The sequence below is a fragment of the Euleptes europaea genome, chromosome 7, assembly GCF_029931775.1.
Source record: "Euleptes europaea isolate rEulEur1 chromosome 7, rEulEur1.hap1, whole genome shotgun sequence".
Lineage (NCBI taxonomy): Eukaryota > Metazoa > Chordata > Lepidosauria > Squamata > Sphaerodactylidae > Euleptes > Euleptes europaea.
Window position 1 is genome coordinate 99231538 of NC_079318.1, and position 19494 is coordinate 99251031.

The 19494-nt window shown below is 49.5% G+C and overlaps 1 protein-coding gene across 1 annotated transcript; it reads right to left on the reverse strand.

Annotated features, from left to right (window-relative positions):
- Positions 1-375: 375 nt before the first annotated feature.
- Positions 376-12366, reverse strand: CDC42SE1 (CDC42 small effector 1). The gene is made up of 3 exons (XM_056853914.1): positions 12250-12366; positions 4169-4276; positions 376-469 (listed from the first exon to the last, which is right to left on the reverse strand). Exons 1-3 carry the CDS (start codon positions 12301-12303, stop codon positions 398-400), a joined length of 234 nt encoding a protein of 77 aa, XP_056709892.1. The 5' UTR covers positions 12304-12366; the 3' UTR covers positions 376-397.
- Between the last annotated feature and the right edge of the window lie 7128 nt (positions 12367-19494).

Sequence of the window (19494 nt, forward strand, 5' to 3'; positions counted from 1 at the left end):
TATAGAAGAAAAAGGAAAAGAGTTGTTTTTTATATGCTGACTTTTTCTGCCTCTTAAGGAAGAATCAAACCGGCTTACCTTCTCTTCTCCTCCCCACAACAGATACCCTGTGAGGTGGGTGGGGCTGAGAGAGCTGTGACCAGCCCAGGGTCACCCAGCCGGCTTCATGTGAAGGAGTGGGGAAACCAACTCGGTTCTCCAGATCAGAGTCCACCGCTCTGAACCTTTCTGAACGCACACTCGGCACTTCCAAAAGGGAACGGAGCCTTGAGCGAAGGGTGTGGGTCCCTGGCTCCTTCACAACGCGCCTAGAATTATCACTCTTAGAGGGGAAGGAACCCTGGAAGGGATTTGCAGCTAGCAGGACACTTACACTGGAGAAGGAGGCAGGAAGCCGCTACAAGCCGCGGGAGTTACTCCACTGTCGCTCTCGGCCACATTTGGATCTCATTTCCTGGACGGCCCCCGTCTGCGTACAGGGAGAGACGGAGAGAGAGGTGGTGAGAAGCCGTCACTCCTGCTGCAGATCGCCAGCGAGGCAAATCATATCTTTAAAGCCATCCATCACGCTGAAAGTCTTCATGCCACAGCTAGGGTTGCCAACTTCCAGGCAGTAGCTGGAGATCTCCTGCTATTACAACTGATCTCCAGCCGATAGAGATCAGTTTCCTTGGAGAAAATGGCCGCTTTGGCCATTGGACTCTATGGCATTGAAGTCCCCCCCAAACCCTGCCCTCCTCAGGCTCCGCCCCCAAACCCTCCAGCCAGTGGCAAAGAGGGACCTGGCAACCCTACAGCTCAGGTTTCCCCAACATGGCTGCCGGTTGGCCATTGGAGTAGGGATGCCAGCGTCCAGGTGGGACCTGGGGATCCTCCAGAATTACAGCTCATCTTCAGATTATAGAGATCAGTTCCCCTGGAAAAAATGGATGCTTTGGAGGGTGACTTCTATGGCATTGTACCCCACTGAAGTCTAGGGTTGCCAGGTCCCTCTTCACTAACAACGGAAGGTTTTTTGGGGTGGAGCCTGGGGAGGGCAGGGTTTGGGAAGGGGAGGGACTACAATGCCATAGAGTCCAACTGCCTAAGGAAGCCATTTTCTCCAGGGGAACTGATCTCTATTGGCTGGAGATCAGTTGTAATAGCGGGAGATCTCCAGCCACTGCCTGGAGGTTGGCAACCCTGCTGAAGTCCCTGTCCTCTCCAGGTTCCACCCCCAAATCTCCAGGAATTTCCCAACCTGGATCTGGCAATCCAAACCCCCGATCCCCCACGGGTGGCCAGGAGGGACCTAGCAACCCTGCAGATTTGATTGACTGTACAGTTTTTAAAATGTCCTTATGGCAGCTATTGTTACCACAGCCCAAGAATCTTCACTGCGTGACGGACGGTAATATGTGACAGCTTTGTGGCTGGCTCCGCCTCCTAAGGCAGCCATTTTGTGGCAGCCATGTTGTGGCTGCACCCACCACACCGTGTCCGAATTCCAAAGGAGCCCCGCAAGGCTCAAAAAACTGGGGACCCCGGCAGTAGGTGATGTCAAAGACCCTTTGTCCGAGACCTGGAGAGCTGCTGCCAGTCTGAGTAGACAATGCCGACCTTGACAGGCCGATTCAGCACACGGCAGCTTCATGTGTTCACGTGCGCGTCCCCCCTTTGCCCTCCTTCAGCTTTTAAAAGCACCATTTAATTAACTGGGCAGGAACAAAAATATGGAACAGTACAGCTTGTCCTCGCAGCGACCCGACCGCTCGGCAGGAAGAAAAAGCGGTTCTGCCGCCCAGGTCACCAAACTCCACTCTCCTCCCATGGGCGAGTTTAGAATTGGCCCTCGGTACCTTGCAAAAGGTGTATGCGCTCTGGGATAAAAAAGAGAGAGAGATTTGAAACAACTAACTCTGAATTTCAATCATGCAGATCACAGCTATGTGCATCTTCTCTGCATAATTTATTCTGTTTATACTAGTCACTGGGCGGAAAAGAGAGGTATGGGAAAGCAGTGGGCAGTTATACAAGGCCGGGCGTTTCCAGCGCTGGCACCGAGATTGCGGAAATCAGTTCCCAAAGGGGCCTGTTCCGTCTCATCCACGACATAAGAGAATCGTGGCAGAGGATCTCTGAGGCTAATTGAACTCATGAACATATGAAGCTGCCTTATACTGAATCATACCCTTGGTCCATCTAAGTCAGTATTGTCTACTCAGACCGGCAGCAACTCTCCAGGGTCTCAGGCAGGGGTCTTTCACATCACCTATTTGCCTAATCCCTTTAACTGGACATGCTGGGGATTGAACCTGGGACCTTCTGCGTGCCAAGCATGTGCACTACCACTGAGCCACATCCCCTCCCACACAATAAAACAGCAATGAAAAAAACCCATCAAAAGTCACAATTTAAAAACTCCAATTTGGACTGCCAATAAATAACATTAGTCAAATGCAGTCCTAAACAGTCTTCAACTGCCTTCTGGAGATTGACAGTGAGGAACCAGGCATACCTCCCTGGGGAGTTTTGTTGCATAATCTTGGAGTCGCCACCAAAAAGGTCCTGTCTTGTGTGCCCACCAGACAAACTTTGATCTGCCAAGCAGATGATCAACCACTGAGCCACGGCCCCTCCCCTGTAGAGGCTGCCAGGTCTCTCCAATGGGGGGGGGGGGAGCCAGATCCAGGTTGAGAAACTCCAGGAGATTTGGAGGTTGACCCTGGGGAGTCAGGGACCTCAGTGGGGTACAATGCCATAGAATTCACCCTCCAAAGCATCCATGTTCTCCAGGGGAACACATAAACATATGAAGCTGCTTTATACTGAATCAGACCATCAAGGTCCATCAAAATCAGTATGGTTCTCTCAGACGGGCAGCTGCTCTCCAGGGTCTGAGGCATAGGTCTTTCACATCACCTACATGCCTGGTCCCTTTAACTGGAGATGCTGGGGATTGAACCTGGGACCTTCTGCATGCCAAGCAGATGCTCTACCACTAAGCCACGGACCCTCCTCACCCATGGTCCATCAAGGTTAGCACTGTCTACTCAGACTGGCAGCGGCTCTCCAGGGTCTAAGGCTGAGGTCTTCCACATCACCTAGTACCTGAACCCTACCTGGAGATGTCGGGGAGTGAACCTGGGACCTTCTGCATGCCAAGCAGATGCCCTGCCACTGAGCCACGGCCCCTCCATCCAAAGGCAGGATACAAGTTATGAAATAAATACAGAGGGCAACTGAATAACTCCCCCCTGCACACAGCCTTAAGGACTAGAAACTTGCTTTTTAAAAAGAAGCAAGATTTTCAGGGTTGTAGTGCGTTGCCTTAGTGAGATAACCTTTATGTACATTAACCAGAGGGACTTAAAAGCAGAGGCACACCGGTTTTGCGGCTGAGGCAGGCTGCGGCACGTCGGGGAACCATTGCCGCCTTGCTATAAATAGGCCTGTGAAATCTCTTTAATGGAAACTCCACCACCATTTAAGAGGCAGACTTGCTGCACTCTGGAGCCGTTTGCTTCCTTACGTCAGGGGCAGTTGTGGTCACTCCCTGCCGAAGTCCTCTTGGGCCTGAGTTCCCAGCGTCCAAGGTTTTGAAATGAGTTGGTAAAGAACTCAGAGCCAGTGTGTGTGTGTGTGTGTGTGTGTGTGTGTGTGTGTGAGAGAGAGAGAGAGAGAGATCTGTGGGCAGGTAAACATGGAGTGTTTTAGAGGATCTCTGGTGAATCTGGGGCTTTATATATTTCTTGAAGCTGCTAGCAGGCAAACATCCTCCTCACACCTCTTCTGAGCATAGCAGGTTTTAACCTAAGAACATAAGAAAAGCCATGCTGGATCAGACCCAGGTCCATCAAGTCCAGCAGTCTGTTCACACAGTGGCCAACCAGGTGCCTCCTGGAAGCCCACAAGCAAGATGAGTGCAGCAGCATTGTCCTGCCTGTGTTCCACCGCACCCAATATAATAGGCCTGCTCCTCTGATACGAGAGAGAATAGGAATGCATCATGACTAGTATCCATCTTGACTAGTAGCCATGAATACCCCTCTCCTCCATGAACATGCACCACCCCCTTAAAGCCTTCAAAAGTTGGCAGCCATCACCACATCCTCGGGCAGGGAGTTCCACAATGTAACTCTGCGTTGTGTGAAGAAATACTTCCTTTTATCAGAGAGAAATGTCCTACCATGGGCAGTCCCTCATTCGCCATGTCTCCAGACCCGATGTGCGTCAGGTGAACAAAATTCATCGGCTCCCCTATCATGCTGCGGTCGATCCGCCGCCTCTTCTTCTTCTGCAAAGACAAGCCGAGACGGGGTAAATTTATTTTTTTAGTTATTGAAACATTTATGCGCCGCCTTTCTCTCTTGTGGAACTCAAGGCTACTTACAATAGAAATAAAACATTGTCTAATGAACGCATGAAGCTGCCTTATACTGAATCAGTCCCTTGGTTAATCAAAGTCAGTATTGTCTACTCTGACCGACAGCGGCTCTCCAGGGTCTCAGGTAGAGGTCTTTCACATCACCTACTTGCCCAGTCCCTTTAACTGGAGATGCCGGGGATTGAACCTGGGACCTTCTGCATGCCAAGCAGATGCTCTACCACTGAGTCACGGACCTTCCTCACCCATGGTCCATCAAGATCAGTATAATCTACTCAGACCGGCAGCGGCTCTCAGACAGAGGTCTTTCACATTACCTACTTGCCTAGTCCCTTTAACTGGACATGCTGGGGATTGAACCTGGGACCTTCTGCGTGCCAAGCATATGCACTACCACTGAGCCACATCCCCTCCCACACAATAAAACAGCAATGATAAAAACCCATCAAAAGTCACAATTTAAAAACTCCAATTTGGACTGCCAATAAATAACATTAGTCAAATGCAGTCCTAAACAGTCTTCGACTGCCTTCTGGAGATTGACAGTGAGGAGCCAGGCATACCTCCCTGGGGAGTTTTGTTCCATAATCTTGGAGTCGCCACCAAAAAGGTCCTGTCTTGTGTGCCCACCAGACAAAATTTGATTGGTGGGACAGCCAGATGGGCCTCTCCCTGCGATCTTAATTCCCAGGCAGGAAGTAGGCAAGAAGATCCCTCAATCCTCATATCCCAGTCAGAAAGTGGGAAGGGTGTTGTGAAGAATGCTTGTAAAGGATGCAAAGGTACCATGCAACCTGTAATCAGCTCCATTAGAGCAGGGGAGAAACGCTTGGGGGGGGGGACAGAAAATTAGCATCCGTAGCGAGATAAGAATCCTACTGCATTAGTTTCCCACTGCATTAAGTCAACACATTTTGCAACTGTGAATTCCAAAAAACTAATTATGCATTTCTGCCCTCTAACAAAACCTTCTGCATGGCAAAGAAGTGCAACCTTCAGCGCTGCTATGTTGCTAGGAAATATGCCCTGGAACCAAAACAGGGCAGGCGTTCCCTAGGAGGAGTGGGAGTGTGTGCGTGTGTGTGTGTGTGTGTGGGGTTGTCAGTGAATCTGATGACTTTTCGGTTCCCTACTGTTGCTTGGCTCTTCTCGGTCCTGTCTGGCACCTGCCATCAACTTTGAGTGTAATGAGGTCAGCCTTGGCGGGGGAGCTCGGAGAGAAACTCCCGTTTCTCTGTTCCTCCCCAATCCAAGAGTGACGCATCTCAAATGAGTCAGCCACGCTCTTTCTCTGTTCTGTTTTTTTGGGAAAACTGGGCTGCCACTGTTGGGAGGAAGCTTTTCAAAGAACGTCGGGAACAGGAAAAAAGGAGAGGAAGTGGATCAGCTCATCGGTCCTGGGCTTCCAACTCTCGTCAAGGAGGTGTCATTGGTGGGTGGAAAATCCTGGAAGTTGAGTTTCAGAGGGTAGCCATGTTATTCTGCGGCAGAAGAGCTAGATTCAAGTCTCGTAGCACCTTAGAGATCAACACGATTTCCAGGGTATAAGCTTTCAAGAGTCAAAACTCCCTTTTGTCAGACAGAAGTAGGAATGATTCTATGACCTTAGGCAGTTCATGAGAGGGAGGGCATCTTGGCCATCTTCTGGGCATGGAGTAGGGGGTCACTGGGTGTGTGTGTGGGGAGGTAGTTGTGAATTTCCTGCATTGTGCAGGGGGTTGGACTAGATGACCCTGGTGGTCCCTTCCAACTCTATGATTCTATGAATGGAGAGTCCCAAGTCATATTTATCTCTTGGAATGGAGTAGGGGTGAGGTAGTTCTGAATTTCCTGCATTGGGTTGGACTAGATGGCCCTGATGGTCCCTTCCAACTCTATGATTTTATGATATATTATTATTTTATTCACTTCATTTATATCCCCACCTTTCTCCCCCATGGGGACCCAAGGTGGCTTCCATCATTCCCCTCTCCTCCATTTTATATTCACAACAACCCTGTGAGGTAGGTTAGAGTCAGAGCTTTTGGCTGGCCCAAGGTCATCCAGGAAACTTCCATGGAGGAGCGGAGATTTGAACCTGGGTAGCCCAGAGGGTAGCCTGACTTTTAACTGCTACACTGTGCAGACTCTCCCTGTCAGAAGGGGGGAGGGGTGTTGCAAAGAACGGAGTTGGGATGGAAAAGCACAATGTAAATCAGCTTGATAAGAATCACAGAGTTGGAAGGGGCCATAGAGGCCATCTACTCCAACCCCCTGCTCAATGCAGGATCAGCCTAGAGCATCCCTGACAAGTGTTTGTCCAGCCGCTGCTTGAAGACTGCAGGTGAGGGGGAGCTCACTACCTCCCTAGGCAGCCCATTCCACTGCTGAACTACTCTTACTGTAAAAAAAGAAATTCCTAATATCCAGCCGGTAACTTTCCGCCCATAATTTATACCCATTATTGTGATCCAGCATGGTGTAGTGATTAACAGTGGTGGTTTGGAGTGGTGGACTCTAATCTGGAGAACCGGCTTGGATTTCCCACTCTTCCACAGGAGCAGCGGATGTGATTCTGGTGAACTGGGTTGGTTTCCCCACTCCTCCACATGAAGCCAACTGGTTGACCTTGGGCTAGTCACAGCTCTCTTAAGAGCTCTCTCCCACCTACCTCCCAGGGTGTCTGTTGTGGGGCGGGGAAGGGAAGGCGATTGCAAACTTGTTTGATTCCTCCTTAAGTGGTAGAGAAAGTCGGCATATAAAAACCAACTCTTCTATTCTCGGCTGCCAACAGGAACAGCTCCCTGCCCTCCTCTTAGCGACAGCCCTTTAAATACTTCAAGGGAGCAATCACGTCCCCACTCAACCTCCTCTTCTCCACATTGAACATTCCCAACTCCCTCAGCCTTTCCTCGCAGGGCTTGGGTACAGCAGTTGAGTGTTTAGCTTTAACAAACGTTTAATTTTTTTAAAATGAGAAGGGCTTAACTTTTGCCTAGAAAGTCAACCTTGGCCCTAAAAATATGTACCGGGGCCAGACCTTTGGCCCCTATTAAGCCCTGAGAGCACTGACATTAAGCCGTGTAAACAAACCCTTCCATGAGCCAGAGTTAATGGAGATATTTCAAGAAAACGGGGGAGGCGAGTACAGTGTTTCTTGGAAAGTGCGTAATGCTGTTTTTTTTTTTTAAGGCTTCCAGAAAAAAAACTGCGAGAAGCAACAGGGGGACACAACCAGGCAGACGTGGGCCGAAATGGAAGGGCCAAGTCAAGGCGGCCCCTGGCGTGGAATCGATGTGATCCAGCTGGGCGCCGAAGAGAGGGGAAGGCGTGCCGGGGGCCAGAGTACAGCTCTGCGCCCGGACCAGTTCACTGCATTCCTGTCATGTCTGCCCAAGTGAGCTTGAAGTGCTGGCAAGTTGGCAGCCGGTGCCCACAGATTCCTGCCCCTGGCACTCGGAGGAGGAAGAGGAGGGGGGAATGGCCTTTATTGCCAGAGAGGGCACAGACAGAGCTGACTGGTGTGGACGGGGGAGCCGTCGGTTCTTTGTCTTCTCCATCACGCCTCACGGAGCCTGGCAATTGTGTGAAACGGTTCCACATCTCGGGGGAGTAAAAAGAGTTTGCCACCCACCAATTGTATTGCAGTAGAAAAGTGCAAGAGTGCAGTAGCGCCTTAAAGACTAACAACATTTCAGGCAAGGTATGAGCTTTTGTGAGTCACGGCTCACTTCTTCAGATACCATTAAGAACATCAGAAAAGTCCTGACCCAGGCCCATCAAGTCCAGCAGTCTGTTCACACAGTGGCCAACCAGGTGCCTCTAGGAAGCCCCCAAGCAAGACGACAGCAGCAGCATTGTCCTGCCTGCGTTCCACAGCAACTAAGATAACAGGCATGCTCCTCTGATCCTGGAGAGAAGAGGCACGCATCATGACTAGTATCCATTTTGACTAGTAGCCATGGATAGACCTATCCTACATGAACAGTTGGTTTCAGGTAGCCGGCTCAAGGTTGACTCAGCCTTCCATCCTTCCAAGGTCGGTAAAATGAGTCCCAGCTTGCTGGGGGTAAAGGGAAGATGACTGGGGAAGGCACTGGCAAACCACCCAGTAAAAACAAAGTCTGCCTAGGAAACGTCGGGATGTGACATCACCCCATGGGTCAGAAATGACCCGGTGCTTGCACAGGGGACCTTTACCTTTATTTATATGAACAGGTCCACTCCCCTCTTTAAGCCTTCCAAGTTGGCAGCCATCACCACATCCTGGGGCAGGGAGTTCCACAATTTAACTATGTGTTATAGCTGATCTGATCTCTGGGCAGAGGTAGAAAAAGAAGAGGAGGAGGAGTTGGTTTTTATATGCCAACTTTCTCTACCACTTAAGGGAGAATCAAACTGGCTTGCAATCGCCTTCCCTTCCTCTCCCCACAACAGACACCCTGTGAAGTAGGTGAGGCAGAGAGAGCTGTGACTAGACCAAGGTCACCCAGCTGGCTTCATGTGGAGGAGTGGGAAGACCAATCCAGTTCACCAGATTAGCCTCTGCCGCTCATGTGGAGGAGTGGGGAATCAAACCCGGTTCTCCAGATTAGAGTCCACTGCTCTTAACCACTACACCATGCTGTGGTTGTAGTGGCTAAGAGCAGAGGACTCTAACATGTTGTGCTGCGCATGCTAAACCTCTCCCGGGTGGCTGGGCTCTGTGAATGAAACCAGCACCATTGAGCAGTAAAGAAAACAAAACAAAAGACGTGTTCCCCAGAAATCTCCTCAGAAATGTAGAGTGGGCATGGGGCATTGAAATAAAACAAAAGTCCACTGGAACTGACCCACACTGTTTATTGGAATATGATCTTCCGTGAATCACAGCCTACTTCGTCATATCTGAGGAAGTGAGCCTGTGACTCACAAAAGCTCATCTTCAAAGAAACACTGGTTGTCTTTGAAGTTACAGATGAGCGTTTGTTTTATTTTGCTATATCCAGCTAACACACTGTCCCGCTGCTAGTCATGAGACAGTGAAACTACATCATGCGTCTGAGGCAGAGACTGCATCGTGACTGCCTCTCCAAAGAGCTGGGGACCCTTTCGTTCACACGTAACGTGGAGAAATGCCCTCCGCTCGAGAATTCAGCCCAATCACTGAGCCACTGGGTCTACCCTCTGCGTATGAAGAAGAGTCGGTTTTTTTATGCCGACTTTCTCTACCACTTAAGGAAGAAACAAACCGGCTTGCAACCTTCTTCCCTCCCCCTCCCCACAACTAGTTTTGCCAAGTGCCAGGTGGTGGCGGGCAAACCCCCGCCAATCCACCTGGCTGCCCACTGACCAGCTGAGGGTCGACGGGCAACGTGTGCATGCGTGCCTGCCTACCACACCACGTCTCTTCCGGCTTACACCGGCTTACAATCACCTTACCTTCCCCTCCCCACAACAGACACCCTGTGAGGTAGGTGGGGCTGAGAGAGCTGTGACTAGCCCAAGGTCACCCAGCTGGCTTCACGTGGAGGAGCAGGGAAACAAATCCAGTTCACCAGATTAGCCTCCACCGCTCATGTGGAGGAGTGGGGAATCAAACCCAATTCTCCAGATCACAGTCCATCACTCCAAACCACCGCTCTTAACCACAACACTATGCTGAGATGGAACCGGACTGCAAACTCACAGCTGACAGAAAGGAAGGGGCTGAGGGATAAGCCACTAAGCTCCAAGCACAGAGTCCTTTAGTGCTTGCAGATGCTAATGGCTCTGGCCAAGTAGAACAATAGGTATACACCTTGCTAGGACATTCAGATCAACCCCGAGGGAGGGCGTTCTTGAAGTGGAGATTATAAATTTTGAGGACATGAAGAAGAACTCTCTTATCTTTTGGGCAGGGAGGGTCAAGTCACAAAGGATGAAGGCTTTGGCGAGGGACTATATCTTGTCCATCTGGCTAGGGACAACGGGAGAAGTCCATTGCGGAGAGCAAAAGTAATGATGGACTTTTAAATGCTGCAACTTCAAGAATTACTAGCCTATCCTAGGTTCGAGTTTAGTTAGAGACCAAGCAGTGTTTCGGGGTATAAGCTATCAGGTCAAAAGCTTATACCTCTGAAAATCTGGTTTAACGCATAGTTAAACTGTGGAACTCCCTGCCCCAGGATGTGGTCATGGCTGCCAACTTGGAAGGCTTTAAGAGGGGAGTGGACATGTTCATGGAGGAGAGAGGTATCCATGGCTACTAGTCATGATGGATGCCTAGTCCAAATGGCTACTAGTCATGATGGATGCCTATTCTCTCCAGGATCAGAGGAGCACGCCTATTATCTTAGGTGCTGTGGATCACAGGCAGGAGAATGCTGCTGCAGTCGTCTTGTTTGTGGCTTCCTAGAGGCACCTAGTTGGCCACTGTGTGAACAGACTGCTGGACTTGATGGGCCTGGGTCTGATCCTTTTCTGATGTTCTTATGGTTGGTTTTTAAGGTGCTTTGTGTGTTAAGTGCCGTCAAGTCTCTTGTGACTCCTGGCGACCCTATGAATCAATGTCCTCCAAAATGTCCTATCTTTAACAGCCTTGCTCAGGTCTTGCAAATTGAGGGCTGTGGGCTTCCATCTAAGGTGCTACTGGACTTGAACCTAGCCATTCAAGAGAAGACTAACACAGCTGTCCTGCAAAACTGACCTATCCTAATTGAACACAGTTTAGGATACGTACCGAGTGTAGAAAAGTTTTCACCTTTTCTTCCAATCCTTGCTCAGTCTAGTGCTTGAACAAACTGTACCGTGTGTGCTCTTTTTATTTTCGCTTGATTAAGGTTTCTTACAAATTGAATATTCTAAGACTGATCTCTGTAGCCACACCATGTCTATTTGGTCTTGAGATCTAAAGCATGGCGAAGCGGAGGGGCAGCGGTTACTGAGGATAATAGCTTGAAATGGCCGAAGTGCAATAGATTGTCCCCGGTCTAGCTTGGAGATAGCGAGAGATGCAGCAATTAGGTGAAGCCTCCACATGGCAGGGCAGGTACAGTGCTGGGAGTGCACATCTGTCCAGCAGGAGATGCTCTCAAGTTTTCTGGTGGCAGCAGTTACTATTTTATTTATTTATTTGATTTTGAACCTGCCCTTCCTGGACAAACCAGGCTCAGGGTGGGTAACAACAATAAAACCATAGGTTGTGTGTGTCTGTGTGTATATATACACACACACACACCATTGAAAACATCTAAAACAATAATATACTGACTCACGAATTATTAAAATGGCGCACAAATTAATATAGTACCCACTGCAGCATAGTAAATGTCATAGCCAAGCAGGCAGGCCACCCCCCTATAAATACACCAAGTGTAAGAAAAGAAGAGGAAGAAGAGGAAAAAGAAGAGGAAGAAGAAGAGTAGTTAGTTTTTAAATGCCGATTTTCTCTACCTCTTAAGAAGAATCAAACCAGCTTACAATCACCTTCCCTTCTCCTCCCCTCAACACGTCCCTTGCGAGGTAGGTGGGGCTGAGAGAGTTCAGAGAGAACTGTGACTAGCCCAAGATCGCGCAGCTAGCTTCATGTGGAGGAGCGAGGAATAAAACCCAGTTCTCCAGATTAGAGTCCACCACTCCTAATCTTTACACCACACTGGTTGCCCATCCAAATATTAACCAGGGGTGACCCAGCTTAGCTTGTGAAAGGCCTCAGCCTGAGACCCTGGAGAGCCGTGGCGGTCTGAGTAGACAAGACTGACCGTGATGGACCGAAGGTCTGATTCAGTATAAGGCAGTTTCATGTGACTGTTGGTTTTACCAAAACCAGGGAGAGTGAAGCAAACACAGGCAGATAAAGGTAGATAAGGTGGAGTAGATAAGATAGAAAGGAATGTGTGTTGTGTGAGTTACACCCAGTCAGATTGTCACCCATAACTACTCACCGGCTGTGGTTTCTCTACCACGCAGCACCCCAGCTTGTGCCAAAAATCGCTCATATTCGTCGAGGATTCCAGCTTTCCAGTTGATGGGTCGGTCTCCTTGAAGATTCTGGTAATCCACTCTCTTTCCCAGGCGGCAGCCACACCACGCAGCAAGGGTTCACTCCCCTCAAAGTCGTTCGTACTCCTGGATCAAAAATTCAAGCACTGGCCGGCATCTCCAGGACCACTCTTGGGTTCAAAACAACAGCGTTACAAAGAGTGGAAAATTCCTTCCAGCTTCCAAAACAGAGTCGCTGAAGAAAATGTCCTTCTTCCCTTGGGAATTTGCTTGAACAACACCTACAAAAAGCAGAAGGGGGTGGGAGAGAACAGGTTAGGAGACCCATTTGGAGAAAGTTCTGCTGAGCAGAGGATGGTTTTAGACCCTCCAAAGATCATCAGAAGATAAGTGTCGGGGCCATGGGTTCAGATCCCCTCTCCACCGTCAAGGTCAGTGGGCAACACAAGGCCAACTATTCTCCCACAGCCTAGCCTTCCTCACAGGGTTGTTGTGAGAACAAATACGAGGGGGAACCACGAAGGCTGCACTAAGACCCCTGGAAGAAGGGTGGGATAAAAATGTATGCATAGATTAAAAAAAGCTAACCTCTTCATTAAGAAGATAAGGACATAGAAAAGCCCTTGGAGAAAATGGCTGCTTTGGTGGGTGGAGTCTAGGGCATCACATTCCTGCTGAGCGCCCTCCCCTCGCTAAACCCCACCCTCCATTCCCCAATGTCCAGGAATTTCCTAAGCTGGAGTTGGCAACCTTAGTCACGGATCCTGTCTGAAGGACACTGTGTCAGACTAGTACTTGGAATGACCGAGTTCAAATCCCGCGTTCAACCACAGAAGCCCGCCAGGTGACCTTGGGCCCATCACAATTTCTCAGCCTAGCCTACCTTACAGGTTGTTCTGAGGAGTAAGTGGAGGGAGGGAAAGATGTAAAAAGCTGCTTTGGGTCCCCAGTCAAGGAGAAAAATGGGATATTATTAAAAATACATATTCATGAAGTTTGAGCTAGCAACACAAATGCTAAACCCACATAGAGTTTCTTTTCTCAATAAGCGGAAACTGCAAGCGAAAAAGATTTGGAACCGCACATCTTTTCGTTGGGGCCACCTGTCAGCATTTCAGGAACCAGGCAAGGCTCGCGGACCATATTAAAAAGAAAACGAGGAAGACCGTCGCAACCCTGCACGCCCCCCCTCCCAGCTTCTATCATTCGCAAGTTTCCGGTGTCAAGAGGCTTATTAAAAAGCTTCCGACATCTCTCTTGCAAAGAGCCCCTCTTGCTTACTCACAGGTGTTGCAAACAAGGCCGGTTTCCTTCTGAGAAAAGATTAGACCACAGAGATAAGGAGGAGGGTTTTTTTTATGCTTTGGAAAAACAGAAGCCGTCACTGCAGATAACAGAATACCGGGATTTTTCACGCAACAGAACCGGGGGGCATTTTTAAAAATATGAGAGAGAGAGAGAGAGAGAGAGAGAGAGAGAGAGAGAGAGAGAGAGAAAGCCCCGCTCCTTCCCACTTCCTCCTGTTAAAAGCCTTGCCAGAGCGGGTTTCAAGGGTCACCAGCCGTCTGGCATTTCTGAAGTTTTCGCTGGGGCTTGCGTCACGAGACAAAACCGGAAAGCCACGACTGACTCAGAGAGTGAAAAGCCTTAATAACGAAAAAGGAAAAGGCAGCCATTTGCCTGGGTCAAAAAGAGTCCCAAATCCAGCAGGCTGGAGAAACCAAGCTCCTCCATGATGCGACGTTAGGTTAAGGTGCTGAGCGCAGATCTGACCCACATTCAGTGCTAAAACTCGCTGGGTGACCTTGGGCCAGCAGCGCTCTCCCAGCCAAAACTACCTCGCAGGGTTGTTCTGAGGATAAAACAGAGACAAGAGGACCACGGACGCCACTTTTTAATTTTTAAAAAAATGCAACAATAACATTAATAACAATAATAATATGAATCGAAACCATAATAAAAACTGAGATGACTACAAATGATACAGAAGGAATCAAACCATGATCTCCTTTACAAATAAAAAAACAGACATATTTATGCCCAAGAAAAGGAAAAAATGTCTCAGTAAATAAATATAAAGCACGGATGCCACTTTGAGCTTCTTGGAGGAAAAGCAGGATTTTTAAAAACGTGATAATTATGTTGAATCCAATGTGCAGGTTTTACACTAAACTCTGAGGGGGCCCCCCCTCCCAGAATGAAAACCTCCAACGCTTCACTTGCATTGGCAAAACCACGCACAGTTGGGCCATTTCCTCCGAAAGCACGATTCATAAATCGGAGCAAATTTATTTTTGCTGCTGATCAAAAAATTCTACAGCATTAACGTATGAGGATCTGGGTTCTACAAAATGTTTTGATTCCGAAAATTTCATCCCCTCTGCAAGTTATTAAACACAAGATTTTGCAACTTTGGAGGGTTTTGCAATTGTTATAGGGGTGGGAGTGATCCTGGTAACAACTGCATCGCTTTGAAGCCTGGGTGGTCGATGGCCAGGGCCAGTAGGGGAGGGAGGGCATCTTGGCCATTTTCTGGGCATGGAGTAGGGGTCACTGGTGATGTGGGGGGGGGGGGAGGTAGCTGTGAATTTCCTGCATTGTGCAGGGGGTTGGACTGGATGACCCTGGTGGTCCCTTCCAACTCTACGATTCTACGATTCTAAATGGCCGTTTTGGCCATTGGACTCTATGGCATGGAAGTCCCTCCCCTCTCCAAACCCAGCCCTCCTCAGGCTCCCACCACGCGGGAGATTTTTGGGGTGGAGCCTGAGGAGGGCGGGGTTTGGGGAGGGAAGGGACTTCAATGCCATAGAGTCCAATAGCCAAAGTGGCCATTTTCTCCAGGGGAAACTAATCTCTATCGGCTGGAGATCAGTTATAATAGCAGATGCAAAATGGCTGCCAAAGGACGGCAGAGCCAGTTGCAAAATGGCCACCAAAGGAGGGCACAAAACGGCCAGCCCAACAGGCTGAACCCCCCCCCCCCGAGAGAGCTCAAATATAGGAGACAAGTAATAGGCAGCAGAAGCAAGAAAGAGCAGACTGCAGGTGTGGATGCATCTTTTTCAGATTTTCAGATGGGCTGGAGCAAAAAAACAACCGCCTCTCTGCACCCCTCCACCCCACCCCACATAACACACTTAACCCGGGTTATAAATAGCCTGTACTTTCCAGGGGGTCCAGAGGTTAAGCTTTCCTTCTGAAATGCCAAAAGGAGAAGTCGGAAAAATGATTACGGGTGGATTTACGGCTCCCGCTATTTCCCAGGAACTGAATCAGCCGCTCAAAATACATTTGCAATAACCTAAGCCGGAGGAGCCCTCAAGACACACTTCGGACCGGCATCTCTCGCCACGGGCACCGCAGACCAGAGGGTTTTTTCCTAGAGCAAGAGTCCCTGATCCTTTTGAGCCTGTGGGCACCTTTGGCATTGTGGTGCAAGGTGGCGGGCACAACCACAAAATGGCTGCCAAAGGAGGGCAGCGCTAGCCCCAAAATGGCTGCCAAAGGAGGGCAGAGCCAGATGCAAAATGGTTGCCAAAGGACGGCAGAGCCAGCTGCAAAAGGCCACCAAAAGAAGGCAGAGCCAGTTGCAAAATGGCCACCAAAGGACTGCAGAGCCAGCCGCAAAAGGCCACCAAAAGAAGGCAGAGCCAGTTGCAAAATGGCCACCAATAGAAGGCAGAGCCAGCCGTAAAAGGCCACCAAAAGAAGGCAGAGCCAGTTGCAAAATGGCTGCCAAAGGACGGCAGAGCCAGCTGCAAAAGGCCACCAAAAGAAGGCAGAGCCAGTTGCAAAATGGCCGCCAAAGGAGGGCAGAGCCAGTTGCAAAATGGCCGCCAAAGGACGGCAGAGCCAGCCGCAAAAGGCCACCAAAAGAAGGCAGAGCCAGTTGCAAAATGGCCACCAATAGAAGGCAGAGCCAGCCGTAAAAGGCCACCAAAAGAAGGCAGAGCCAGTTGCAAAATGGCTGCCAAAGGACGGCAGAGCCAGCTGCAAAAGGCCACCAAAAGAAGGCAGAGCCAGTTGCAAAATGGCCGCCAAAGGAGGGCAGAGCCAGTTGCAAAATGGCCGCCAAAGGACGGCAGAGCCAGCCGCAAAAGGCCACCAAAAGAAGGCAGAGCCAGTTGCAAAATGGCCACCAATAGAAGGCAGAGCCAGCCGTAAAAGGCCACCAAAAGAAGGCAGAGCCAGTTGCAAAATGGCTGCCAAAGGACGGCAGAGCCAGCTGCAAAAGGCCACCAAAAGAAGGCAGAGCCAGCTGCAAAAGGCCACCAAAAGAAGGCAGAGCCAGCTGCAAAAGGCCACCAAAAGAAGGCAGAGCCAGTTGCAAAATGGCCGCCAAAGGAGGGCAGAGCCAGTTGCAAAATGGCCGCCAAAGGAGGGCAGAGCCAGTTGCAAAACGGCCAGCCCAACAGGCTGAACCACACACACACACACACCCCAAGAGAGCTCAAATATAGGAGACAAGTAATTTTTAAAAATACATCGGGAAAGAGGAGTGAGACAGCATAAAACCGATACTGTGGTGGCAGCTGCTGCCCCAACGTTATTTTCATCTACACAGCCAATCAGATTTCATGACCAACAAGACGTCCTGCTGGGCAGGAGCCCCACCTGACCCCCACCCACGGTCTAAAAACACTTGGCGGGTGCCATGGCTCCCATGGGCACCATGTTGGGGACCCCTGTCCTAGGTGGTGGAAAGACCTCCTCCGTGTGCACTAGGGTTGCCAGGTCCCCCTTCGCTATCAGCGGGAGGTTTTCAGGGCAGAGCCTGAGGAGGGCGGGGTTTGGGGAGGGACTTCGATGCCGTAGAGTCCAATGGCCAAAGTGGCCATTTTCTCCAGGGGAACTGATCTCTATCAGCTGGAGATCAGTTGTAATAGCAGGTCTTCTGCTATTACCTGGAGGTTGGCAACCCTAGTGTGCACGGCTCCGCCTTCTTTTGCAGCCATTTTGTAACTGTGCCGAGCCTTGCGCGAGAACTCCAAAGGTGCCCACAGGCTCAAAAAGGTCAGGGACCCCTGGCCTCGGTGAAGGTCCCTCATTGCTAAAAAACCGTTATAAAACTGGGAAAGTTCCCTCCCAGGGACTGCTTACACAACGCTGTGGCTGGAAGGAAAAACATCTCCATGCGCACGCGCATGAAAGACTTCGGACACATTCCCTCCGACGTCACATTGCTTCGTACAACTATGAGCACTCCTGAATTCCCGCCAGCTCCGGCAACAGTGCTGGAAGGGCAGGGGGTATTGTTACTTTTACCTACTCCGGCAAAACAGGAAAAGCCAGATTTTCTCCACCCTGCTTCGCCGGGGGTCAAAAAGAGACGCGGGGCCAGGCCATGTCCTTCGGAGCTTTGGGATGGAGCATCGCCTCCGTCCCCTCTCCGTTCTCAAGGTTGGAGTCACCTCCGCCAGCTGCGTCCCTCTTCCTAAGCCAACCTCAGCACAACCCCCCCCCCCAAAAAAACACCTTAATATTTGATAACCACTCCGGACTTTTAAGACTATTGTACGACTATGAGATGTGGATAACTTTATTTATAGTAGGCTGAAAGAGAACATCCCCTCATTTAAGAGGGAAACACACACGGGGATTAGTTTCCCATCTGTATGGGAGCCTGAAACAGAGGAAGAGGTTTTGCAGTTATACATTATTTGTTATCCTGCAAACCAAACGCACATATAGTCATAAAGAGTTTTAGAAACCTACGTATATACTTTGTAGTCTGGAATGGTGACTGTTTACACCAAAGTTTCTTAAACTGTGGGTCACAACCGCATATGGGGTCACATAACTGAATGTGGGGGTCGCAAAAAATTTGCTTTCGCCTTTAATAAATGGCAAAATTACATGTATACCCAAGAATTGTTTTAGAATAAATTTCTTTATGATTTATTATCAGTAAATATTTGATTTGTATACCTATTTTATATACCTATATACCCGGGGTCGCGCAAAAAGGAGTCATGAGTGGAAAAAGTTTAAGCCCCAGCTCAGACCACCAAGGAAGGCTGCATAGCCAAAACATGTATGGTCAGTGTCGAATTGTGTGATATCATGTCTAATTGTGTCACCTGAACAGGTTTATTTGGTAGACTTTTGCAGGGCCTTATATGTATTATTAGATTTTAGTCTGTAACAAATACATATTTTGTAGGGACAGAACTTCTGGATTGTATAACTTTTGGCTGTTTGGCTGTTTATTTTCTCTTAACCTTTGGGTACTTAATTCTGTTGTTTTTTAGGGTTACATTCCCCCCCCTTTGCTTTTGTCAAAACACTCCAGAGTTGCTTTTGTAGGGTCCCAGAGTGACTTAGAAACCTCATTTGCCTGACGTCAAAATACAACCATGTTTTTGAGGCTTCAGGGCTTGCACCAGACAGTTTGGCATTTTCTAAAAAACTAGGCAGCGGTTTTTCTGTGATGCTGGAGATACGCAGCAGGCATGCTCTGGCAGCAAAAGGCCTTCTGCCCCCCGAGGCGGAAGAAATAATAGGTTATCACCCTCTCACAAATCCAAGGCAGGTGCCCCCAGAAGGGTAGCTGAAGGCGCTCACCTCCGGCAGCAAGCTTAGATCGGCGATTGTTCTAGGAAACCCGAACGCAATCGAGAACTTTCATCACCGGGAGAGGAGGAAGAGGAGGCTGTCCCTGTCCGGGAATTAGGTAAATTGTGGAACTCCCTGCCCCAGGATGTGGTGATGGCTGCCAAACTTGGAAGGCTTGAAGAGGGGAGTGGATGTGCTCGTGGAGGAGATGACTATCCACGGCTACTAGTCAAAATGGATACTAGTCATGCTGCGTACCTATTCTCTCCAGGATCAGAGGAGCAGGCCTATTAGGTGCTGCAGAACACAAGCAGGATGGTGCTGCTGCAGTTATCTTGCTTGTGGGCTTCCCAGAGGCACCTGGTTGGCCACTGTGTGAACAGGCTGCTGGACTTGATGGACCTCGTTCTGATCCAGCAAGGCCTTTCTTATGTTCTTATGAATTAAGATCACAGGGAGAGGCTCTCCTGACAGACCCATTAAACAAAGCTCGTCTGGCAGGCACACAAAACAGGGCCTTTTCGGTGGCAGCCCCACGATTATGGAATAACCTCCCTGGGGAGGTGCTCCTGGCCCTCTCACTTTTCGCTCTTTAGGAGGCAGCTGGACGTGGTTTTATTTAACATTTG